This window comes from Mirounga leonina, unplaced genomic scaffold (genome assembly GCF_011800145.1).
Source record: "Mirounga leonina isolate KUSES-001 unplaced genomic scaffold, KU_Mleo_1.0 Mir_174, whole genome shotgun sequence".
Lineage (NCBI taxonomy): Eukaryota > Metazoa > Chordata > Mammalia > Carnivora > Phocidae > Mirounga > Mirounga leonina.
In genome coordinates this window covers 50877414-50903736 of record NW_023270451.1, presented here as the reverse complement: position 1 = coordinate 50903736, position 26323 = coordinate 50877414, and the positions used below count along the sequence as shown (strand labels likewise).

The 26323-nt window shown below is 44.2% G+C and overlaps 1 protein-coding gene across 6 annotated transcripts in view; it reads left to right on the top strand.

Annotated features, from left to right (window-relative positions):
- Positions 1–26323, top strand: part of ELMO1 (engulfment and cell motility 1) — a 540114-nt gene that overhangs the window by 31323 nt on the left and 482468 nt on the right. For 2 of the 6 annotated variants that reach the window (XM_035020923.1, XM_035020917.1), the window contains exon 1: positions 4593–5000. The exons of the other annotated variants lie outside the window; for them this stretch is intronic. In XM_035020923.1, the coding sequence (XP_034876814.1) occupies positions 4974–5000 (27 nt within the window). In that variant the 5' untranslated portion in view covers positions 4593–4973. Of the gene's footprint in view, positions 1–4592; positions 5001–26323 lie in introns of those variants that run through there. 6 annotated transcript variants of the gene reach the window in all.

Sequence of the window (26323 nt, the reverse complement as noted above, 5' to 3'; positions counted from 1 at the left end):
AAGCGGAAACGACTTCTCTAAACTTGTGCTTTGAAAGAGTGTAGCTTCTCCCCCATCCCCCAGCCCCGAATACTATAGTCGTGAAAAGTCCCTCATCTAATCACTATATGCAAATCTTGTTTGGTACTTGACAAATTGCACACTATTTCCAGTGTAAAATAAATTTCCTGTCACTATCTCTTCTCCGAAGAAGGGTGATAAGTATGGATTGTTCAGGGGCTAGATCGTCAACTGAGTAACAATACCTCTACGCCATGTATTAGGATTGGTGTGTAACTCTACAGAGGATCCGGTGTTAAATAAATGTTTGAAGACACCGAAGAAGATTTATATAGTGAAAAACAGATTCATAGTAAATCACTGGAGAATTATATTCAGACCAAACTATCTATCAGTTTCACAGTAATTCAGACACATTGACTTACCTTGTACCCATTTCACAGATGAGGCTATCTGTCCGTCAGAGAGGCTGGCTGCCCAGCATCATGCAGATCCAAACTGAAAGCTCTTTTCTGCAGCACACCTAATGCTAACTCTCCTGTAGCCGAGTCCTCCTCAGTTTGCCAAATTCGTTTTGCCTCAGTTGAACCTGTTAGGTTGGCACGTTGTGTTGAGTGGCCATGCTGCTTGGTGAAGAATATGCCATGAGAGCTTTGCTTCAGGAGCAAGTGAGCGAACACCGTCCAGGTCGTCACCTGGGCCAGGGCTGACTGTCAGCAAGATGGCAGAAAGAAGAGGGCAGTGGTGGTGGAGTCACTTACATTTCCAGCAGACATTGTCCCGCTGTCCTGGGAATTGTGATTATTGCAGACTTGTTTAGGGCCATTTTCAGTCATCGAATATGCTGCTAATGATTCTGGCACGTGAAAGTGCCATGAAACAGTCTGAGAATTGACCCCGGGAGCTGAGACTGTTAAGGCGCATAAAGAGGGACAAAAATATAAGAAGCCAAATCTCCAGGTTTGTTTTTATTTCAAAATATAGCTTTCAGATAACGAACAAGCTTTAGGGTAATTGTTCGTAACCAGATCAATGCAAGGCCCAGAGAAATGGCACAATGGCAGTTGTAAAATTGCTTCTTTCAGAGTCTGGGAATTGCATTATGAAGAGTTGGGCCCATGCGTTTGAAGTGATAAGTGCCAAAGAAAGTATCTAGTATCCTATACAGGGGAAGGGAAATTACCCTAGAACTTTAGTCTTCAGGATACCAGAGACATTGGAGTCCTTAACTTTTAAGAGAGGGGTCGAGTGTATTTGATGGCTACGATGGGTCTGATTTTGCCTCCAGCATTTCCTTTTAAAATACTTTTAATTCATTTGTTCATCCACAGATATGTACTGAGCACCTGCTAGGTACCATGGCGGGGGGGGGGGTGATAGGGGACACATACGCAATGGTGAGTCCCCTTCCTATGAAAAATAGCAGACCTGTTGCTGCTTTCTTGGGCTGCTTAGGTGCTCACTAGTGGAAGAAAGGTACATTGATCAAAGGATCACACAAAGGAATGTGACAGTTGTCTACGGCCATACCACCCTGAACGCGCCCGATCTCGTCTGATCTCGGAAGCTAAGCAGGGTCGGGCCTGGTTAGTACTTGGATGGGTGGAATGTGACAGTTAAGCTGGGCCCAGGGCTGGGGAAGAAAGGTGCTGATGCTGGAAGAGCCTACGGCAAGGGATTAATGTAGTCAGAGGGCTGGGAAGAGAATGGGCTTCAGTGGGGAAAGGGGAGTCTGTGCAGATGCCTGGTACGTATGTGATGAGCAGGCGCGGGGGTTGAAGGAACTGAAGAGCAGAGTGCCCAGGGCTGGGAGCACGCTGGGCCTGGAATAGACCTGGGAGGAGGGCTGGTGGGGATCAGGGGTCTGGGTCTTTATCAGGAGAGTAGTAGGAAGTCACTGGAGTATTTCACCCAAGGGGGTGATGTGATCAGATGTATGTATTGCAAAGGTCTTCCTGGCTTCAGTGTGTAAATCTTACATGATTTAAAATTGGTCACAACATGGGCGCCTGGGTGGCTCAGTCAGTTAAGCGTCTGCCTTCGGCTCAGGTCATGATCCCAGGGTCCTGGGATCGAGTCCCACATCGGGCTCCCTGCTCAGCGGGGAGCCTACTTCTCCCTCTCCCTCTGCCTGCCCCTCCCCTGCTTGTGCTCTCTCTCTCTCTGTCAAATAAATAAATAAAATCTTAAAAAAATAAAATTGGTCACAATGTGACCGCACTCTTACTGCTTTTAGAATCAAACAGTTTCTCAAAGAATCAATTCAGTCACTAGTGTCCCCTCCAGATTTTAAACAGCAGCTGAACCGAGGGATTTAGCATGGATATTGCCCCTACTTAAGGATGATACAGTACCTGGTTCTGTGGTTCTTAGACTTCTAGATGCCCAAGCATTGCTGGGGACCCAGAAGCTGCATTTCAGTGGGTCCCTCAGGTGATCTGATGCCAATGGTCCCGCCTCCACTTTGAGAAGCATCATCCCCCAAAGTGCTAAGGAGTGAAAAAAAGAATATAAACCCTGAGGTAAAACATTGCAAGGCCACCAGTAGAAGAGGCAGCCTCTGTTCCTGCCTGGGTTTTAACTGGGACCTGTTCTCTCCGTCCTGGAGGGATTTTCTTCTAGTGCACCTGAAATGGATTCTAAATCCTCTGAGTTTCTTCTAATTTATTTCCTAATCCTTTCATATGCAGCTGTTTTCTCAGGTCTGTGACTTATTCCCTCTGTGTCTCTGATATTTCACTTTACATTTTGTCGCCATTTTAATAAGAATCTTTTTCTGTAAGTCCCAAATGAGGTTATGGGGCGCGGAGGTGGTGGGGAAGGCCGGCCGGCTGAGGAGGGGGATGAGAAGCCCCTCCGTGGGTTTGCTTCCTCTGCCCTCCAGAGCAGGAGACTGTGTTCTGGAGGTCCGCCAGGGTGAGACCAGTCCATAGTTCCCGTAATAGGGAACTGCTTTCGGCTGTTCCCTAGAGAGTGGAGGAGCCCAGAATTCCTGCTTAGGTGCAGTCGGGTTGAAATGAACAGAAAAGAAGTCACAGAAAAGGCATCAGACAATTCAGTGGGCGAGCCGAGAGTAAAGTGCCCTGGACCCACATCTCCCTCTGGTCTCCATGACACGACTCTGTGGTCACCTCCTCTGGGAACCTTCCTTGATTTCCTTCTATCGTCTCCTAGGACACACTGAGTCCTTCTCTGTGCTGAGTAGATGGGAGGTCCCAAAGGTGCATGTTCCCAGTGCCGAGCCCATAACAGACGCCCACTGAATGTTTCCAGAAAGAAGCACTATTATCCATGCATATGAGCACTGTGTCCTACAGTCCGTTTGGGAAGAGCCCTTAAAAATGGTTTCTTTGTCCCTGAGTGAGGAGCCCAAGGACACGTGGTTCAGGGATGTAACTCTCATTGTACTCCGTTTTGCTGAAGACCAGCCCTGCCTGAGGTCATTGTGATTGAGGCGTGGGCCAGACCAGATGTCCGAGGTGGGGAAGCAAACGGCCACGGTTTTGCAATGCCTAATCCTGTGGTGGCAACGATCTCTGCCTTCCTCTCCTTCCACCACACCCGAATCTACCCTGGATGTAATGAACTTTCCAGAGGAGGAAACCAATGTTTTGTCATTTGCATTACTGTCTGCAGAAGTATTTATATCTCATGTAGCTACTTCTCATTCTCTCCTACTCATCAAAAAGCCTGTGGGGCATGAGTATTAGAGACCATAACTTGTAAGAATGTAGAAAACATTTCTTGGCTTAAACCCTGAAGCTTCTCTCCCTTTGTGCCTTCATCCACAGGTCAGCCAGTGTTGAGTCTGGAGAGTATGCTTCTCTCTTCCTTCCCCTCCAGTGCCTGTGGGCGACCAGGCTCTCGTGACACACACTGGGGGTTGGGATCCCTACCACGTATGTGGTTACCCACATTTCATTTATTACAATCTGAGAGCACCGTGGCCTTGATAATTTATGTTTCTAGGCTATAATTGCGCATTATTTTTCTAGCAGCTACCAAGGGTTTCAGCTAGCAATTGAAACTTGATAGGTGTCATGGCTCTTCATTGCTGGAATGATTAGTCCTAATGTTCCAGCACTGAGCCAAGCCCATTTCTTTTAAGCCAAATAGCACACTCACGGTAAACCCCAAACTTCAGTGTTCTGAGTTCACTCCGAAAGTAGAGCATATTCAGGCCTTTGGAACCACGTTCTCATCTTCCACAGCCCCTTTCTCCCTTAATAAAATAAACAAACAATGACTTGCTTCCCCAGCGTGGGGATTCTGCCGGTGGCTGAACGTGTCTATTTCGATTACACATTCTGGAGCTGGAGAGTAACCACTAGATGGGCTCCGGGCCCCACTGGATTGGCTGTGAGATAGACCTGAGCAAAAAACCCTCTGGATTCCAGAAGCACCTACGCTGGCTGGTAGGTCACCAGTGACATTTTGGGTCTCCTGGTATTAGTGTCCGTTCAAAACCAGTGTCGAGTAATCCCCAGAAAGTCTGATGGTTTCCTTTTCCCCAAGGCACATCTCCCCTAAAGAAAGGCTGGAGGTCCCTTTGGAGGAAGGGTAGGACAATGATTGACAGTATACATTTTTGGCATTCTACCAGGGTCCTTCCTCAAGGGGACCCGGCCTCCCCTTCATTTAAGGGGTCCTGGGCCTCGAAACTGCTGCAAGCCTGGGGATGGATGGAGAGGCCACGACTGTTTTTATGATTCAGGTCAGACACTTGTCCAGTTGACTTACAGCTTTTCTGCTTCTACAGATTACGTAAGAACTTAGAGGCTTCCCATCTTCCCTTCTAGAAACACTGTGACTGACTAGCCAAGACCAATATTCTGATTGGTGTTTGACTCTGCTGTCTGTGTGGTAACCTCACCGCACTAGAAAGTGCTTGGAGTCCCTGACCGGCTGGAGGGCCGACCCGCCTGCTCCCTTGGACACCTCTCGGAACTGCCTTGCGGGAACAACAGAGGCGGATGTGCTTCACAGTCACACCGATAGAGGTTGGAATTGCTCATTGTGACTTGCTGGGGGCAGATTCATTGCGTTCTCCTGACTCCTGTTTCCTTCTGTATGAATGGAAATGGTGCCCATGTGTTGTTGCGGTGAAATGAAAAATGTCACCAAGGAGTGGAGTTCTCTGGCCCCAGCACGTGTGCAATAGATGTGAAAGGGTATATGCTTTCTGAACCTCTTTTCCAGAATTGTGTGTTCAGAGCCATCGGTTGGTTGGAAGGGAATTAGGAGTCGCAGACAGACTCCTGGGATGCACGGTTTCTGGCTAGCTTCTGACCCCCTTCAGGTTTGCTGAAGACTCTGAATTATGTGCTCAATTTTAACTGTTGTCAAAAAAAAAAACAAACGCCATTTTATTAGAATAGGTTATGTCTACAAAAAAATTGCACATTTCCTGTTCTCTGCATTATGATTTAGATTTCAAGTTCACTGTGTTTTCCAGTATCAGAGTTTGGTTGCTGGGTCTTATTTTTCTCTCTTTAGAAAAATAAGGTGTGTCGGGGACAGGTGACCTTCTTAGGACTTACCTGATGCTGTGGGGAGGCCTGTTTGTGGGCCCCATTTGTAGACTTCGTTCATTAACTCATTCTTCAACACCCGATGCCAGGGAGATGGTGAAACCCGGGGAGGGACTCTGCTCCTGTAGGGGAGGAGGCCGTAGCAGTAAACTCATCAATGTGCACTTGTGTCCGTTTCCGCCTCCCCTGACGGCTCGGGGTGTAATGACAGCAGTGCATTCGTCATCGCGTCCTCTGTGCCCTGCTCGTGGGCACGGAGAATGTGCCGGAAGGGGGGTTTTCAGACGGCACATTGGGAGAGCAGTAAAACTGGACAGCAGCTCCTCTTTCGCTGCCTGTTAGCACTCCTGGCAGAGATTTCAGGGACGTTTCAAGCAAGTCACTATTTGGGATTGCCCATTGAATTTGGGATTGCCAACATATTTGGGACTGCCCATTGAATTTTTTTTTTTTTTAAAGATTTTATTTATGTATTTGACAGAGAGGGAGAGAGAGAGAGAGCACAAGCAGGGGGAGCAGTAGGCAGAGGGAGAGGGACAAGCAGACTCCCCGCTGAGCGGAGAGCCTGCTGTGGGGCTCAAACCCAGGACCCTGGGATCATGACCTGAGCAGAAGGCAGACGCTTAACCGACTGATCCACCTAGGTGCCCCTGCCCATTGAACTTCTTAATCTGTGTCAACCCTTGCTCCCAAATATCTGCCTGTTCCTGCTTTCCTCCTGAGGCCTCGAGACCCCAGAATGGTTGCGGAATGGCTGAGAGAAGCGAGGACAAGAGGACGGACGAGTTGGAAACTGACAGTTTAAACCCAGGTGTTTTGCAAATATAAGCACTCCCAGAATATTATTTGGATCCGCCTCTCGTTACCTCCTCCCTTCCCCAATTGAAAAAGACAAGCAACAGTATGTGGGCCCTAATCCTCCCGTGGACAGAACGGAGTCACAGCGAGAAAAGGGAAGTTGATTTCCTGGTTGCCCTCCCACTCACAGAGTTCTGGGTGGCGCCATCCCACACTATTTGCATCACTGAACTACACACACTGCCAAGACTGCATCTTAAATTTAAACATTTGGATGAGGATAAAGAAAGCCTGAGGGGAAAAAGGTAACACTTCACCCTCCGTGGTGCGTAAGCACTGTACATCGTATGTTTTACTTCTGCTTTTGGATTAAGGACAGAACGTTAATTAAAAAGTAAAAAGCTCGTCTTCTGAACAGCAATTAATTTGTGTTTGCTCTGCTTTCATCTATTGAGTCTTTGAATTTTTGAACACATAAAGGCTTGAAAAATATCTCCTAAGGGTCTTTCCAGTGCGCCTTCCCATTCGATTGTTTTGATCACTAGGCTACATATTGACTTGGAAAGGAACCAGTGTTATAAAAAGAAATGTCATCGCAAGGTTCTGGTGTCTGATTGTCTTTTGGATGACACAGATGTGACAGGGCTCTGAGCATATACTCTGTTGTTTACCGGTCCGGCCCAATCCCTGTCCAGAGTCCAGTGTTCCGTTTAGCCAAGACCACTAAGAAGCAACATAACTGGATTCATTAGCCTGAGTTCTGAAAGCTCCTCTGAAGAGTTATTTTTGTATCCTACAATTTTAATTTTTGGGGACAGGCTGTACCACTTTCCAGGTGCCAAAAGTGATCACTCAGATTTTTTTATTAGGTACTATTTTAGCTTCAAAAATATTTTATTTTTTGTGGACTGCTTTGTGTCTTTGACCCAGTTCTCTTTTCCCTGGGATGTGTGTCCTAAGAGGATGAAGTTTAGGATGTTAACACTACCTGAAATATTAATTCCTTTCCAATGAAATCACTGTCCCCATCCTCCTCCAACACACACACACACACACACACACTCACACACACCACACATCTCTTCCCAAACACGTATCCTTCATATTGATAAAATGTGTTTGAAGCGCGTATGGGAAAACTGATTTTTCTCCCTTTTTCAGCGGGAGAAAGAGTCGACAGAGGTCTTGTGAGACACAGCTGGAGTAGCCAAGGGCTCCTAATCGGCAGCCCGGGGCACCGCTAAGTCTTCACTGCTCCTTGTGGCAAGGCTTTCATACTCCTGGTAGCTGTGCCGGGAAGGAGGGACCAGAGACCTTGCAGAAATACGAGAACGTGCCATTTGCAGACGCGAGCTGTCAGCAGCCGTCTCCCCCACTGTAATTTGCTACAGCCTGGAAATGAATAAGTGACAGCTATTAAAAGGGCTTTAGAATAATTGCAGTTAAAAGTAAAGATATTAATGAAAAGACATTTTAGACTACCACTTACACTGGTTTCTACTCATGAAAGGGCTGAATGTTTGCAGGCCATAAAATGTTTACAAAACAGAAGCCTTGGTCATTTTATTTATGACTAGTCTGCAGTGTTCTTTATGGGTTTTTTTTTTTTCCCCCATCTCATAGTGGCTTTGGTTTCGCTGACATCTGAGGGAGGGCGGTATTACATTGGAGTGAGCTGTGACACATTTTCAGCGTTGGTCGCCGCCAGCAGGGTGAGGTGACTGGGGGTTATTTCATCTGAGGTGTCAGAGTTCTCCCTCATGTGCTTTTCCTAGGGGGAGGGCGTGCAGCAGGTGCTCTTGTTCTTGGCTGGGTGCCATCATCCTGTTATGTGCTTTTTGTGACTTTTAGCTTCAGAATTTGAAGAAGTCTTTGCCCAAAATATATCTTAAAAAAATGTCTTCCTCCCTCTCAGCTAATGGAGCACATTCTGGAGATGTCCTTTCAGTCTGTAAATTGAACTGCAGCAGTTGTCCATTTTTGCAAAACATTTTGTTCCAAGTAAGTACACATGTTAATTTGCTTGACAGAGAAAGAGAGTCGAAATATCCGAACTTGGAAAGTCAGAGAATCGGCTCTGTGCCCTTTGTCAGTTCTGATTTCCAGCTGTTAAATCTAGTTTCTAAAAAGGACCCCTTTGATGGTCTGAGTCATGATCCTTCCTTAGGGGGATCAGGTTAGCTTTGCAAAGTTTAGTTTGTGATTTTTCAAGAGAGAAGATACAGAGTATTTTATTGAAAGGATCTTGGAGATTTTTTTTTTAGATTTATTTATTTTATTTTAGAGAGAGAGAGTGTGTGTACAAGCAGGAGGGGCAGAGGGAGAGGGAGAGAGAATCTGAAGCAGATTCCGCACTGAGCATGGAGATGGTCGTGGGACTCGATCTCACGACCCCGAGATTACAACCTAAGCCGAGAAACCAAGAGTTAGCCACTCAACTGACTGAGCCACCCGGGTGCCCCAGGACCTTGGAGATTCTAAGTTAATGTTTCCCTGGCTATGGTATTGAAGAGGGGCTAGGTATTAATGCTGGATTTTAAAATATATTTAAATAATTGTTTATTCATTTTAATACGTACTAGAAAAAGTATCAGTGCATCAAACCTATGGTTTCACAGATTTTCTTGCATAGGATGAGACTAAGATGCAATAATCTTTTTTTAAAGATTATTTATTTATCTTAGAGAGAGAGAGAGGAGGAGGAGAAGGAGAGGGACAAGCAGACTCTGTGCTCAGCACGGAGGCCCACATGGGAGGCTCGATCCCAGGACCCTGAGATCATGACCTGAGCTGAAACTAAGAGTTGGATGCTTAACCGACTGAGCCACCCAGGCACCCCTAAGATGCGATAATCTTAATATTAAATATAATAGGGTTGGAAAATGGCCCTCGAAGAACAAGATTTTGGGAAACGCTGATGTAATCCAGATCTGCATTTTGCCTGTGATGAGGCTAGGCAGGGATCCACTTGCCAAGGTCTGCTTAGTGGTGAAGCCGAGACTGGAATCCAAAGTACGTCACGTTTGTGAAGAGTAACAAGAACAGCTAACATTTATTGAGTGTTTACTGTGTATGATGCAGAGGGATTTACGTACGTTATGTTATTTTATTCTCACTGCAGGCCTTTGCATTAACTACTATTAATATTCTTATTGTGTAGATAATAAAACTCAAAGCTTCGAGAGGGTGAGTCACTTGCCCAAGGTCATAGAGCCAGACAGGGGCAGAGCCAATCCGGAAAGATGGCTGGCACATCGGCTGATCTTAGGTCAATGAGAAGAGTTAACATGGAGAAGGAATCCTTTTGTTAGGAGACTTAAAGGCCTGTGGAGCAAATATTTATTGAGAGCTTAACACGTGTGCTGAACCGCTAGGTGCCAGGGGCCCAGAGAGCTGCCTGAAGAACTCTTGAGAATTAAGGGTTTGGTAGTCTCACTGGAGTTGGGTACTCCCATAGGCCTTTCCTGGGGAGATTCTCTTCATCTGTTAGCATGTTAAGTGCTGAGAAGCCTGCAGCCAGAAACCTGTTTTCTTTGTAATATTGTTGGTTTTCAAAAGCAGTTAACCACAGGTTCCCTTTTTCTTCAATAAAACCTGTTACATTTTGCAGAACCAATATTCTGTGGAGCACACGCTTGGGACCTAACCTAATCCTTTTAAACTCATTTTACACATGAGAAACCTGAGGTTCATGATGACTTGGCCAAAGTCAAAATTAGTTGTTGGCGGAGTTTCTGTCATTCTCCCACTCGTTCAACAAGTATCCATCCAGTGCCTCCCAGGGGCCACGCATTCTAGGAATTGGGGCTTAGCAGTGAACAGATGGACAAGAGAAAGATATGAAAGCAAATTGATAATTTTAGGTAATGGTAAATCTATGAAAATTAGAGATTTTTACTTTTTCAGCATTCTTTTCAAGACAGAAGGCATGCCTTTTTCATCTTTGTTTTCCCAGTTTCTAGCACAGGGCTGGAATGCATTTTCAATAAATATTTATTGAATAAATAAATGAGCTTTTGATGATTTGGGGTCTTTCCTATTATGTAACAAAAAGGTCAATTAAAAAAATACCAATTGCCATTAGTTGTGGTGTGTTACTCTTTGGGAAGTTAAAAACAAAATGTTCTGGGAGGTCCGCAGACTGAAGTAGGTTTCTTGGTCACCCCTGCTAAGAAGCCCAGTTCTGAACAGCATCGACTTTAGACAGTCATTAGAAGACAGATACTTTATGAGAGAAGTCATGTTTGAAAATCATCTCTATAGGTTTCTCAGCATTGGTAAATTGTTTCATTGCCTAGAATTTTCAGACCACATCTGTTTTTTGGTTCCTGGGCTCTTGGCCATGTTGTTAAAATGCCGATACCTCTAAGGCTCTACCCAAATTGCTAATATCAAAAGATTCCTGAGGAGTATATAGCTTGTTCAGATACAACAGAGGTGGGAAACAGAATCTTATTAGATGGCCGGTTCTTTATGGCTTGAATTAGGGGGTACCTGTGGGTACTGGGCAATCTGTCTGGTGATTTTTCTGAACTATATAGCACACTGTGGCCTTCTAAATCTCTGCCCATGAATGCTGGAAAGGACTGATGGAAGGATGTTTTATACATTCAAACATAGGGAAAATGGCTGATGTCAGTACAGTATGAAGGTTCTATGAGTCCATTGGACTAGAGGTTCTGAGTTGCCCCGGTGGTCAACACTAGTAGGAAAGGTCTTGTCAAGAAGGTCAGTAAAGCAATTGGCTTTTCCACTTGCACAACTCCTTCTCTAAGGTATTCGTGACTGAGGAAGACCATTCTGCTATGGAGGAAATGATGGTCTGACCCCGGCATGTTCATGGCTTTTTCCAGTGTGCCTTGTTGTCCCAGGAAGAAGGGAAGTGCCATGCTGGACCTTGCTCTGCATTCCACAGGGGACTCCCTGCTTCTAAGGGACCCCTAGCCATGAGGTCCACCAGCAGAGGCCTCAGGAAGCACTCACCCAATACGTCATCTCAAGCAGATCATTTCGTTTAGGCGGGCATTTCAGAGAAGGGCATTTTAGTGGTTAGAAATGCAGCCTCTCTGGTGGAGGGCACTTATAATTTAAAAGAAGAGGAAGGGAAATGAATCTGACACTGTCTGTCAAATTCATTTCTAGGTTTCTCATGAAATCTAGGTTTCCCCAAGAGGGTATTTCCCTGAGAAGGGATTATTTCATTTTGCATCACAGCAAAATCAGACATCTATTTCTGGGGAAAAGAAGCAGAGAAGAATTGGGGTAAGTATTTGAGAAATAAAATAAAATGGAAAGCTGCAAGTTTTAGTCTCAGAAGCGAAAGCAGAACTTTTAGAGTTTAGGTCAAGAGACACAGGCTTAATTGAATCTGTAGGAGTTTCCTGTAGGCTGGAAGAAGAATGTCTGACTAACAAAGAAAGATGAATGATGGCATATGTTACTGAAGGAAAATGGTGGATATTGTACCCTTCCATATTCTAGGTAAATAATCTGTAATGTAGAAGATATTGGTGCAGGGCAAAGAGCATGGTACCTAGAGCTGGAAAGAGCCAGGCCTGAATCCCACTGTCTCCATTTTTGATGTGACAATTTAAGCAAGTTATGTGATGGTTTTGATTCACAATTTCCTCATCTGTAAAATGAGGATAATAATATAGACTTCTAGAGGATGCTATGTGGTGCTTAACAGGCCTGGCACATGAAGAGTGCCCAGTAAATGGTAGCTTTTATTATGAACTATAAATAGAAAAATATCTAAATAGTGCCCACCACACCCAGAGAGGAGCTCTGAAACACCCTTTGGAGGTGCTTTCAGACCTTGTGACTTGATTCAGTATGGCATCATGCTTGTCTGATTTTTTTTTAATTTCCCAAGAATTCTTATATTGAATTATTGCACTACAAGAAATAAGACATTTTGGAATTTGCACAGCCCATTAACTAATTCTAAAACACTTTTCCTAAACAGGCAGACAGGTGTTGCCTGCTGCATCTGCCTATTTGTACACCTGTTTCAGCATTTTGAAATCCAGCAAAAACATTTAAAATCACGAAAGCCAATTGCTTCATGACTAAACAAAATTCCCTAAAAGTGTTGTGTGTTCCTGCCAACAGCTGAATGCTCTAAAAGAGGCCAGAAAACCGCATGAGCTTCTTTATTAATGCTGTTGATGTGTTGAGACTTGTATTAGGTCCCTTAGGCGAAAAAGAAGCACAGATTTGGGAGAGGGGCGACTCAGATGAATTAAGCCAGTAACATTCAAGTCTCTTGGCCAGAGAGATGTAAATTCTTTGTCTAAACGCAACAGAAATAAGACTCTCTCAGGTCCAAAAAGACTTTGATAAATAATGCAAACCCATTGCCTTATTGAATTTATTTCTCTGGATGCTAGATACGTAATTGGGAATCGATAAGTATTGTTTGCTTGCCTTGTGAAATTGTTTCATGGTGGGGTAAGGATGAGTCTGTGGTGTTGAAATAGAGGAAAGCTAATTCTCTTATGCTGGGATTGGCTTTAATCTTATTAGCCAGATGTTCCAACCGTTATAGCTAACCAGTCAGACTGGGCCACAAAAATCTCAGTTGCACAATATAATTGGATTGTGGACTGCATTCTTTAAAAATCACCATTTGTGTGGGACAGAGGCACCTCTTGTCTGCATTTTGGGAGCACAGGTTGGCTCCCTGGTCTCGTTCAGGTCAGAAACACCGCTGCCCATCACTTTTGGCCCCGGCTCCTCGTGGTTAAACCACAGTGCATTTGTATGCTCCAAGCACCGGGGCCACTTCTGGCCAATGGAAGTGGTTAACCCTGCTGCCTGGCTCTCTCCTGCTGCTGTTTATGAGGTGTGGCTCTTTCATCCCTGCTTGTTGGAAGAGCATTCAGAAAAATCCATTGCAACTCCCGATTTTGATAAAGCCTTTAATTTTCCATCCTTTCCTTTGGCAGCTTCATCCGTTTGCTGCATATTCAACTCTGAAGAGGCCAGGGTTGAATTGAGGTGATAGTTTCAGAATGGCCTGGAGTTTAGAAGGTGTGATTATGTTAGAGAACCTCCAGCACTGAGTTTGCTTGGCTTTGAAATCTGGAGGATTATACTCTCCTCACGGGGAAAGATTTATGGCCTCTGGGGAGAGAACCTCGTGGCCCGAATGAAGTGTGATATTTTGGTAAGGTGCTTGGGGAGGTGGCTGGATATAGAGCAGAGTAGGTTTCTGATTGGTGCAAGCAATCTTGAGCCCTCCTGGGTGATAATTACGAAATATGTGTGCCCTAGGAAATGAGAAAATATGTGGCGGGGCCATATAGAAAGAGTCGAGTTGGCTAAAATAAGGAAACAGGGAAAAGAAGCCATTTGAGAGAGGACTTGGTGCCTATTTGGTATTTGCGTCTGCTTTTCTCTTGAAATGGGCTGATGTGTTGGCGAGACGCTTCTGGCTGTTGTCAGAGATGGGAACATCTGTGCACCTCTGCAGAAACCTCAGGGTTCTAAAGTGTTTGGTGGAAGTTCCATAACTGCAACTCACTCTGTCTCCTCATTAAGGAGTTAAGCCTCTCCGCTCAGAGTGTGCTTTTTAAGGGAGGATTGGCTTATGACTCTGGGCTTTACTTTTGCCTAGCACATGGCAGAAGAGAGTTTCCAGCCATGAAATCCAAGGCCAGCAGATTCAAGTGTGCAGACTTGAGGCAAATCAGCTCTGCTGGCTCAGGGGGAAATAAGAATGAAAAGCTGCCCAGTCAGCAAGGTAATTGTGACAGAGGCCTGCAGGCCGAGCCAGCAAGAGGTGTGCCTAATTCTTCAAAGGTTTTGCTTCAGCCGCTGCTATTAGGGGTAAATGCTGTTACAGTGATCCCAAAATATCAGTGACAATGCACTAAGAGTGTAGTGATTGGTCACCTCAAAGTCCAGTGCTGGTCAGGGGGGGTCACCCTGGGCATCAACACCTGGCTAGCACACTCCCCGTCTCCTACCTGTCTTGCTTTTTCCAGAACTCAGTCACAGTGGCCGAAGGTAGAGGGCATTGGAAAATGTGGTTTAGTGATGTGCTTGCGGAAATGCAATGGATTGATTCAATGCATAGCATCATCTCTACCACAGCCCTAAATGTTCTTCCTAAACAGTTGTGATTCCAGGTTTTGTTGGGCCTGAAGCTTAAGCAAGTTTGGGGCTCCCTTTAGAAAATGATACAAAGTTAGGTACAGAAGTGAATATTCATTTAGAATGAGATGGGAAGGGCTCAGTCAAGAGAGACGCCATGCAGATAAAGGTTTCTTAGCGCCCCCATAAATGTAGGTCTGTTCCTAGATGTCCAAATATAAAGTGTATTTTTCCCCTGCTTGCAGTGTAACCAAACTGTGCTTGCTCGATGCCCCCCTCGCCCCCCCACCCCCCCACCAGCCAACAGGGCCCTTTGTGCTAGACAGGGTGCAGCGGGCCAGCTACCTCCCACTGCCTTCAGAGTGAAAATTGCTGCAGCCTTTCTGGGGAGCCACTTGGCTCTGTGCACTGAGAGCCCAGGACCCTTCATGGGCTTTGACTCAGTGGTCTCACCTCTCCTCTGTGTGCCTGCAAGGGGCTGAGGGCATGGGTCTGGAGGCAGACCCAGAGTGATTGTAACCCAGCCACTGTTTGCTCCCTGATCCTTAACTTCTCCAGACTGAACATTCCCCGCATTGATAAAATCGGCATAAACAGAGTCATGTGTGTGGTATCAAGATTAGTTGGGATCATGCATTAAAGCGTAGGGCCTAGGACTTAGTAAGAGGTTAGTACATGTGGTGTATTTTTTATTACCATTCACACCAGGCAAAGATTTTTTTTTTAAAGATTTATTTATTTATTTACTTGAGACAGAATGAGAGAGAGAGAGCACATGAGAGGGGGGAGGGTCAGAGGCAGAAGCAGACTCCCCGCCGAGCAGGGAGCCCGATGCGGGACTCGATCCAGGGACTCCAGGATCATGACCTGAGCCGAAGGCAGTCGCTTAACCGACTGAGCCACCCAGGCTCCCACCAGGCAAAGATTTATATCTGAAGATGTTCAATCTGCATTAGTCACACATAAAAAAATGAAAACACTCTGGTGACAGGTAAATGCTTGAATTGTGTCATCATACAATGGACTGTTACAGTAATTACAGATGATGATAAAACGTTTTATGCAAGGAAAAAAATGCATATAATAGGTGAAAGCAGAATGATATGAAACAGTGTGGCCCAATTACGTAAATAATGAGTAAATTTTTTTAACTGAAACTATGAAAATGTTATAGCATTGGTCATTTCTGGATGATAGACATATGACCAAACTTTATTCTCATCTTTATAGTTCTCTGCATGTCACAAATTGTATGTAATTATTTAAATAACGATATTACCGATCTTCCCTTATAAATAGCAATGTTGCAGCCTTAAATTTGCCTAATATTTACTGTTTCTAAAGTGCTGTCACATCTCATTTAATCTTCACAACAACCCTGAGAGAACAACAAAGAAAAAACTTGCATTTTTAATGGAAAACAGATAAAACAACTCATCCAGCCACTGAAAACTGAATTTATTGAAATTTCCAGATAGCATAGTCACATAGTCACCTTCCTTGAAATTTCCGTCTCCTTCCTCATGTTCCCTAATTAATTCTGCTGTTTACCAAGCACTGTAACAAAGGTAAATTACTACTCTCTTCTCAATTAATATGGTTTTCTATTTAGATTTTTAATTACAAATAATTACAAGTATTGGTTTAGATTATTTTTTCATGGAAGTTCTAGAATAGAACTTGGAATCCTCGCCTTGTTTGATCAGAAAATGCTTTCTGCATTTTAGCCAAGAAGTTGAGAAATACACACTTTGGGTCAGAGCCTGGCTGCTTCCTGAGCAGCTGCTTATGCTCCCAGTCCCCTTCCTCCCCTGCAGCTCCAGCCCTTGGGGCCACGGAGTGGGGTTGTTGGCATAGTCTCTAGGACCATAGGGACCGACACCTCCTGATCAGCTTATCCTGGATGCTCTTCTACCCTGGCTGACTGGTGTTCTATACCTGGCTTCTGTTTTGTTCCAAGGGCCAGAATCCTTGCCAGAATAACCCTCTGAGAGCTGGGCCTTTGGCTCAGACCAGACCCTCCTTCTGGACTTCATGGCCCTCTACTGCACATGCTGACATTTGCTTCCCACCCAAGCCTGGGGACTCACGTCTCCTTATAAGCCATAATATTGTATATGTAATAATAATTACATACATATTGTGTATGTAATAAATTACATACAATTTGTGACATGCATGAAGACTTCCCGACTACCTGTCCGTACCTGAGATTATCGTGTTCCTAGATTTGCGCTCCCCACACTTGGCCCTGCTTGATGCTGCCTACTTCAAGTCTGACCTGTGGCTGCTGACCGGTTACTTGCGTTAACTCAGATGCAACCTTGGCATCGATATCCATCAGGTAGAGAATTCCGCTGGCGCAGAGCACACTCCCTCTCAGCTACAGAACCTGCCTCTCTCCTTGCTTTCAGCCTTGCTCACCCCAGGGACCTGGGCAGATCCAAGTCCAGGTTCTGGACTCTCCCATGGGTCTTACCTCCCTCACTGCAATTCGCTGGGCCAGGCCACCAGATACTGCACTTTGAAAATACAATTTGTTTTGAAGTTGCTAAAGGCTTGGAGGACAGCAGAGTTGCAGGCTGCTGCGGGTGCTGGACATTGGGTAAGCAGGATAACTCGTGCTGATTTATACCTAGGGGTAGAATCCTCTTATTTCAGCTGTAGTTGAAAGTATCATTCATTTCAGTTCAAAATATGTTGCATTTTCTGCCTGTAATGGTTTCAAGTCCATTAAAATATCCTGGAATAAAAGTTTTCCTGTCTCTTCTTTAACAGACAGGTCAGGTTAAGTGGAAAGCGTGGGCAGGGAAGAGAGTATTCAGGGAGCCTGGGTTGCTCTGTTAGATTCCTAGGGCTGCCTTAACAAATTGCAACAAATTTGGGTGGCTGCAAACAGAAATTTATTCTTTCACAGTTCTGAATGCTAAGAGTGCAAAATCAAGGGGTTGGCAGGGCCTTGCTCCCTGGGATGTCTCTGGGGCAGATCCTTCTTCGGCTCTTCCAGCTTCTGGTAGCTCCAGGCATTTCTTGGTTTGTGCACATGACTCCTATCTCTACCCCCATCTTCATATGGCTGTTTTCTTTCTGGGTGTCTCTGTCTTTGCATGGCGTTTTCCTCTTAAAAGAACACCAGTCATATTGGAGTAGAGCTCACCCCAGTGATCTCATCTTAACTTGATTCTATCTGCAAAGACCCTGTTTCCAAGTAAGGCTACATTCATGGATACCAGGGTTCGGGCTGCAACGTAACTTTTTGGGAGTCACAGTTCAACCCATAACAGTTGCCTCTGATCCAGTCCTGCTGTACTCACTCCAGAGGTGGGGTCACCTGCAGGACTGCTTGGGGTCTTTGTTTCCTTGGCTTTAAGTGGAGATAATAATTGTGCCCTGTAATAGAATTATTGAGAGCATTAAATGAGATAATGCTTAGGATCGGATCCAGCTTATAGAAAGTGCTCAGTAGGTGTTGGCTTTTATGGCCAGTTACTTCCTTCCAGTCCTTTGATGTCATAAGCTGGTTCATGGAGAAATTGAGGAAGTGAATGAGTCACACAAAAAGTAACACTACGGTAAAGGCGAAGGTTAATTCTTTCGATGCTGTGACCCATGGGGCTCATCTGCACACAAATTTTGCTTCCAAGGTTGTTGTCAGGACTGAGTTTGCCCAAGTATTTGCTTGATTGAAATCTCCTATGCTGCTCATTAAAGTGAATGCAAAGTAACTCTCTTGGGCAAGTTCTAGAGAATCTAGGCCTTGAGCTGGAATGAGCAAATGCGTCTGTCCTTTCAGGGTCATTCTGTAAGACTTGTGGTTTATGCACCACTAGGCTCTGTGGCACCATGCATATGGTGGCCTGTGTGAATGGCGCTGCTGCCGGCATTCCAGGGGACACGGCCTGGGCTGTTGTGTGAGGTGGCTGTGATAAGGGAAATCTGTGTCCTGGGATGGCCCAGCGAGCCTGCAAGGGAGTCCCAGCCCCTGCCCCGGGGCTCTTCTGGGTTCTTCTCCTTGCTCTGCTTCCCGCGCATGCCAATCTGAGTTCCTCTCCCTGCCCCGCTTCGCGCATGCGCCAAGAGTGCCCAGTATGCGGAAGTAGAAATGTATAAATTACCCCCTTTGCTTGTGCTCGGGGCTCAGACCTTGGGAGACCACTCTCCTCTGAGCCCACCGGCGTTAAATAAACCTCCTGTCCTCCAAGATCTCCGGGTACCGCTTGGTTCTTCCATCGGGCGGTCCAGTCCAGGTTCTGTAACTGCTGAGTGTTCTTTCCAGAGTTATGTGGGGTCGGCAGGTCACACAGTCATAGTGTGAAACTTGAAACATATTCTGCTGGCTTAACTCTTTGATGGAAATGGGATTCCCAAGATCCCAAATCATAGCCCATAGCTTTGCAGAAAAGATACATATATTATCCACCAAGGTAAAACCTGCAAGTTGTTCTCAAGTCAACCTGCTGTTTTCTTCCGCACTTTGTCTTTGTGAAGTTTGTGTCATCAGTTTTATAACTGGAAGCACATCTGACTTGGAACATAAATGCTACACGTTGAAGACCTAAATAAAGCTTAGCTTTAGATTGAAGTCCAGTAAAGGAATTATCTATAGTTCGTTCCCTTATTTCTTTTCTTTTTTTTTTTTTTTTTAAGATTTTATTTATTTGCGAGAGAGAGAATGAGAGACAGAGAGCATGAGAGGGAGGAGGGTCAGAGGGAGAAGCAGACTCCCTGCCGAGCAGGGAGCCCGATGCGGGACTCGATCCCGGGACTCCAGGATCATGACCTGAGCCGAAGGCAGTCGCTTAACCAACTGAGCCACCCAGGTGCCCCGTTCCCTTATTTCTGTTATAAGTCAGCTGCAAAACTGAAAATAGAGGCTTGACTTCGCAAGGTCATTTAGTGGTGCTGATCATCTGAAATGCCGATTATTAAGAAAGATGGTAGATTTCATTATGGAATATACTTTGAATGTAATTTTATGTGGGTCTATTGATGTTCTGGGATTTTTGTTCTGAGATTTGTTGAAGATGTGTTGTAGCTATTTGGTTTATGAATTGTTGAGGTGCTGTTTATTTTTAATACACTCTGTTCTTCTTCCCAAAGCAAATAATCAAGAATCAATATTTAGCTTTAAGTGAGATTTGTTTACTTTATATTGAGAGTTATTATTACTTTAATTTATGTTCCTTTTTCCTTGGAGCCCTGATGTCTTTTGGAAGATAAATCTTTTTGTGTACTTTTTTGTATATTAATTATTTTTCTTTTCAGTATTAATTGTTACAGCCACGACAATGAATGTTATCACACACTTACCATTTGCCAGTCACGGTGCTAATGGCTCTAGATAGATTATCCTCATTTAATTTTATATCAATACTAGATTTTTAAGTAGTGTCTGTTAGAATTCACATTTTATAATGAGGATCTGAGGCCTGGGTAGACATACTTGCCAACCTTGTAAGAAGTGGAGCCAGGGTTTGAGCCCTGATTCTCTGACTCGGGGTCTCATGCTTCTCAACCCTGTACTTTTGATATTGCAGATACCGTCAAAATCTTTGCATTCAAGGAACTGCAGATGCGATCCAGAATTTTTCAGTGATTCAAAAGGCCCCTGCATTTTCATGTAATGTGAATTTTGGGCCAGTGGATCGATTCACTTTGCTTAATTTGTTTCGGTCAGGTTGACATTATGCTAATTTACACAGTCACTGAAAGCAGTGGGAGATATCCCAGGAAGGCTCTGGGTTGCAGGAGAAATTAGCATGGAATTAAGAAATTCACAGGTTTCATAAGTAGATAACCTTGAGAATTGACTCACTTGTTATTGAGTATGTGTTTCCAAACAGGATGTTACTTGCTTTTGTGTAATAAATAATACCAAGTCAAATCAACGCAGATAACTAGTTTAAAAATTAAATAGGTTTTGTTTTGTTTTGTTTTTACTTCAGGAATGTCTCAAGGTCTTGAATATATGCTATGTGCTTGCAATCCTCAAGAGGGGAAAAAAGACCATTAAGTGTTTTGTCAGACATTCCGTACCTGACAACTGTTTGCTTGTTTATTTGTTCTTATTTTATTCTGGCAGGTAAGGTTTCTCATAATGCACTGAGGAGGTGTTGTTTTAGATTTTTGCAGTGTAGTGGTTAAGATGACTTTGATCCTAAGTAACAGAAGACCCAGTGCCAAGTGGCTTAAGCAATAAAAGCTTGTATATGTGCAAAGGTTAGAGGTATAGTGAGCCATAGAATTCGTCTAAATCCACCACTTTCTAGGTCACTTAGGATTTTTTTTTTTTTTTTTCCATCCCTGCCACAGTTGAACTTTGGATCTGGACCTGGGGCAGCTTCCCCTAGAGAATGAACAGGGTGGTGACCAAAGAAGGCCAGAAGAAAAATCCGATCATTTTTAGGAAGAGTGAATGGGCTCATGGGTCCTTGAGAGGTGCCCAACAATGGTCCACTGTGGCCAGTGACTTGGATATGCCTAATTTAGATTAATGAAGATATTAATTCCAGTTTGTCTTTGCCCTTGTATGTATCGATATTCTACATGTGATGTATAAGGTCCCCTCCCACCCAGTATTTTTGGTGAATATTTCTGTAGTTACCTCTAAACACAGAACAAGTTTCTAGTAGAACACTCAGAGGTACGAGTCTGCGTCTATCCGTTTCCCGTGTGTCAGTCCCATAGATCTGGTACGATATTAGTGTTGGCTGCTGACATCCACGAAAGTCTGTAAGTTTTCTCAGCAAAATGAGTGCTGTAATGACATTATACCCATTCGTTGCTATGTGACTCATATTTACACTTAATATTATTTTGATGTGCAAGTATCCTGGTGAATATAGATTGATTCTCTTAATTTACCCTTTCACTTTACTAGTTGTGTGTTTTCTCTCAGTTCTCAGAAAAGTGCTGAAGGGTGTTTTACTGAATGACAGTGAGGGACAGCGAGAAAAGGAGAACTGTGGGCCGTAAGTTTGCACATCACACGGACACTCATGTTTTGGCTGTGGGAATTTCTTCTGAGAAGTGAAAAATGCCTTCAGATGACTCGGTTCATTTGCTGCTTGCCCTATTTATTTGCCATATTGCACCAATAGGTATTTCCTTCTATTTTTCAGTTAATCGACTGAATACCCGCGGCATGCAACAAGGTATTTTGTGTGGATTCTAGGTTGATCGAGACTTTCTTTAGAAACACAGCTTTCTTGCTCTTGCAGTCTGGTCAGGGAGAGGAGACAAGCACACAGATAACTACCACAAAGGATCAAGTGCAAAGGGAGGCTCAGAAGTTCTAAGAGATTCAGAGGAGAAAGATTCCTGGTGAGCTGAGGAGTCATGGGGTGAATGGGGGAAGAGAGAAGAATGGGGACGTCAGACAGACGTCAGACAGAGGCTAAGTAATCTAGTTCGGCTAGAGCCTCGATGTTGTGAGTCAAAAAAGAGAAAAAAGAAAAAAAAAAACAACTAGTCGAGTTACTTCTTATACTAGTGATTTATCGTGGGGTAACAGTTACCCAAAACTTAGTGCCTCACCCAACAAGAGGCTTCTGTGACCTCTCCTCCTTCCCAGGGGTCATGAGTCCAGGAGAAGCTTGGCTGGGCAGCTCTGGCTCAAGGTCCATCCTGAGGTGGTTCTCAGATGTCTGACCGGGGCTGGAACATGGGCTCCGAGGTCGCCCATTCACATGGCTGCTAAGTTGGTGTGGGTCTTCTTGACGGGATGGCTGGCCTTCCCCAGAGCCAGTTGACATAGAGTCAGTCAGGTGGCGCCTGTATCCGTTTTATGAGCTCGCCTCGGAAATCACACAGCATCATTTCCGAAGCATTCCATGTGTTATGTTAGAAAAGGCCAGTCTAAGGGAGGAGGGACCTAGGAGTCACCATTTATAGGAAGGAGTGTCAAAAATAAATAGAGGAGTTTCAAAGGATGTGCACAGATGTTTTAAAAGCTATACTGTTCGGGGCGCCTGGGTGGCTCAGTTGGTTGGGCAACTGCCTTCGGCTCAGGTCATGATCCTGGAGTCCCTGGATCGAGTCCCGCATCGGGCTCCCTGCTCGGCAGGGAGTCTGCTTCTCCCTCTAACCCTAACCCCTCTTATGTGCTCTCTCTCATTCTCTCTCTCTCAAATAAATAAATAAAATCTTTAAAAAAAAAAAATAAAAGCTATACTGTTCTGGAAAAAAATGACAGAAGCAGAAATGACAGTTGTATTGCTGTGGTCTTTCTTTCGTTGTTTCTCCATAATCTTTCCTCATATTAGTTGGTAGCCTATTTCAGTTGGTAAACTGTGGTATAAATAATGTCTTAAGTAGATTTTCATCTACTAGACTAGTTATTTAAAATAAAAGTTGGTGATTGATTCAAGAGGTGTCTCGTAGAAGAAACTTACTACAGCAGAAGTGGCTCGGGCTGAGGTGGGGGCTGGAGGGGCACAGCCTCCCCTGAGGGCCCCAGAAACACCTTGACCCTTCAGAACAGAGCTCTGTTTCAAAGCCGTGCCATGGATCCTTCCACTTCCTTTGTTTTTCCTTAAGAATTCAGTTTGTTCTTTGGAAGAGCTCTTTCCTATTCAGTGATTTAGAACGGCTTGGTAAAATGCATTCTAATCGTGAGAATTATTTCCAGTATTTTAAATAGGTGGTTGGGCCATGGCACCGAATGATAGTTAATATTGTTTCATTCAAAACGTATGTTTTGTAGCTGGAGGTGGTTGAGCGTGAGGAAGGGGACTTTATTTTTTTATTTTTTATTTTTTTTAAAGATTTTATTTATTTATTTGACAGAGAGAGACATAGTGAGAGAGGGAACACAAGCAGGGGGAGTGGGAGAGGGAGAAGCAGGCTTCCCACGGAGCAGGGAGCCCGATGCGGGGCTCGATCCCAGGACCCTGGGACCATGACCTGAGCCGAAGGCAGACGCTTAACGACTGAGCCACCCAGGCGCCCCAGGAAGGGGACTTTAAACAGAGTTTTCCCCTCTGTGGAGCGCACATTAGTTAAGTATGTACTCGGGACTGAAACAAAGGGGTGGTGATAGCCATGAGAGATGGGAGCCACCATTCCCCGTGATCTCAAAACTAAAGCCACCCGTGATGATGTAACCTCAGATGGGCACAATATTACTGCTAGAGTGGGAGGCAGAGTTCTGAGAATGGAGACTATGCATACTTTTGGCTAAGTGTTTTTCATAATTACCAGGGGTAACAGGAAATTTTTATGACCCAGATAAAGAAAATGGTGCTCATTAGTCATATGAATATTAGTTTTCTCAGCATAACAATATACTGCTAAGGTCCCTCCCCCTAAAAAAGCCATTACTGTACACAGTGTGCAGGGAAAGAGACCCTTTAATAGAGAAATTGGAAAAGTAGGTTACATTACCTCTCTTTAATTTAACACATTTAAAAGGCAATCACCAGCAAAATTAATTTTTATTTGAAGAAATCTGAGGATGAAAAGCATGAAGGTATTGCTTTTTCTCTACTATCACTCTCCCCTTTCACTGCTGCTACCATGAACTTTATACCCACTTGTTCCTGGAAAAGAAAGAACATGGAGCTTGCTGCAGAGATTTCTTTTTAAAATTAAGAAGTGTTATAGTAAATGTAGAAAGCCTAGAAGACACTGGGAGCTGGTGGTAAATGCAAGAAAGAGGACCGCATTTGTTTCCTTTTTTTTTTTTTTTTTTTTACAAAGATGTGTGTATGGAAGATTATTGCTCTTTGAATTCATCCATTAACAATCACTATTCATACCTGTGGGATTTCCCATTCAGAATATTGGTGAGGTAGAATTAGTTGCTCTATCTCCATAATTATTTCTTAAAATAGTTTTCTAAGAGCCAGTAAAATACTGTGCTACTTCTTCTTCCTCCTTCCTGTTGCAGCCGCTCCAGGTTTTATTATGAAAATGTATGCGTGGGAACAAAAGCTCAAGCTCTTACTTAGCGGAGGGCCTGGCATGGAACAGTGTCAGTAAACAGGAATTCCTTTCTACCTTCCCTTATCCTGATGCCTTCTGCATTGACCCCAGCGTCAAAGTAGGGAGGCCGTCAAAAAGTGCTAAAGTAGATGGCTTGTGGATAACATCCTTTTCTTCATTCAGCTAAAAATCTTTCCATTTATGTCTTCTTTCCTTTGCGGCTTTATCTGTTTCCCCCCAACATGCAACCCACTGCTTTTTATTTCTTTCCCAAAATATAAGTCAGGTTGCCTTCGTTTAGGGCTGGACCCACAGGCCCAATGATGGGATCTCATTTCTTTAATTGTACTAGTTTTCTCTTGTTTGAGTGAAGAAAATTATTAGCAATTTAGATTATTATTCATTCCTATATGTCATTCATTTACTCATTTCTTTGTTCAGCATAGCATTTATGGAGGGTCCGCTGTGTAGGTTTGTACGTGTGTTGGGGTGGGGCATGTTCATAGAGACTGCTGTGACCTAGACAGCCAGCCCTTTGTCCCTGCCTTCTAGTAGCTCACAGTCTGGTGGAGAGGTGGAGAGACAGACGTGTAAATGAGTAAATACATTTTGAATAAGCATTTATCCAACTCCTGCTATGTGCAAGGAAATGACTTGGATTTTATATAAATACCAGGTTATGCTAAACTTGATCCTTTCCTTCAAGGGTGTTCATAGTTTAGTACAGAGAAGAAGACACAGATCTAATTTAGCAACAATTTAGAGAGCTTTCTATGTGTCAGTCACTAAACTACTATAGTTGGGAAGTTCAAGTTTATTTTCATGTTACTTACAAAAATAGGCCCTTAGAATGCAAAGAAAATAAATATCTTTGGAGCTGGAGTATTTAGAGTGGGGATTGAAGAGGAAGTGGGAAACAGTGGTTAAGAATAATTGAGTAGTTAAGGGCTCTGGACTCTGGGAGTCAGATATATCTGGATTTGGATCTTGGCTCCATAACTTAATAGTTTTGTGACTTTATGGGGGAGGCAGTTAATTACCTTTCCAAAGTTGTTTCCCCATCTACAAAATGTGGTTAATATTGATAATATTGTGATAATTTTCCAAAGATGGCCAAATCAGTATCTCTCATTCCACATGTTCTCACAAATGTCACTTTGACAGTCATCTCACTTAGTAATAGGGTTTCTGTCTCTTCTCTCTGATCTTGAGGGGAAGGTTGTGGTCATCTTGACCAATAGAGTACAGCAGAAGTAGTGCTCCATGACTTGCAAGGCAAGATCAGAAATATGCTATGCACCTCTATCTTGCTCTGTGGTGTTCGCTCTTGGAAGCCAGCCACCATGTTGTGAGGAGGCTCAAGCCGCTCATGGAAAGGCCCAAATGGGAGGAATTGAGGACCTGGCCCACAGGCTTGGCTGAGCTCCCCGCTGACAGCTAGCACAGCTTGCCAGCCATGTAAGAGAGCCATCCTGAGTAGATCCTGCAGCAAGCCCCAGGTGAGTAGCCTTGGCTGACTCCACAGGAAGCATAGACCAGCCATGCCTGCTCAACCCTGCCAAATTGTACTATCATGAGCAAAATAAATGATTGTTGGGATGGTTTGTTACACAGCAATAAATAACCAGGACATCTGCCATGTAAAGTTGCTAAGAGGATTCAGTGGAATGATGCATACAAACCAGCACAAAACTAAGGCTTCATTAATGACAGCTCTTTTCATTATTGTTACTGGTTGAGAAGGTAGTGGAAATCAGCATTAGTTCAAAGTGAGGTCACAGTATGAAGCTCCCCCCATGAACTTCTGGTATGTGGTAGGTTTTAGGGAACTTGTTTTGTTCACTTTTTTGTCATTTGCAAAAATTGTTGTGAATCAGCTCCCTAGAGTTCTTTTCTCCTGGGTTTATGATACTCTGCTAGACTCTGTTCTCCTTTGAGTCAGGGCTTCACTCAAACTTTCAGTGTTGTGA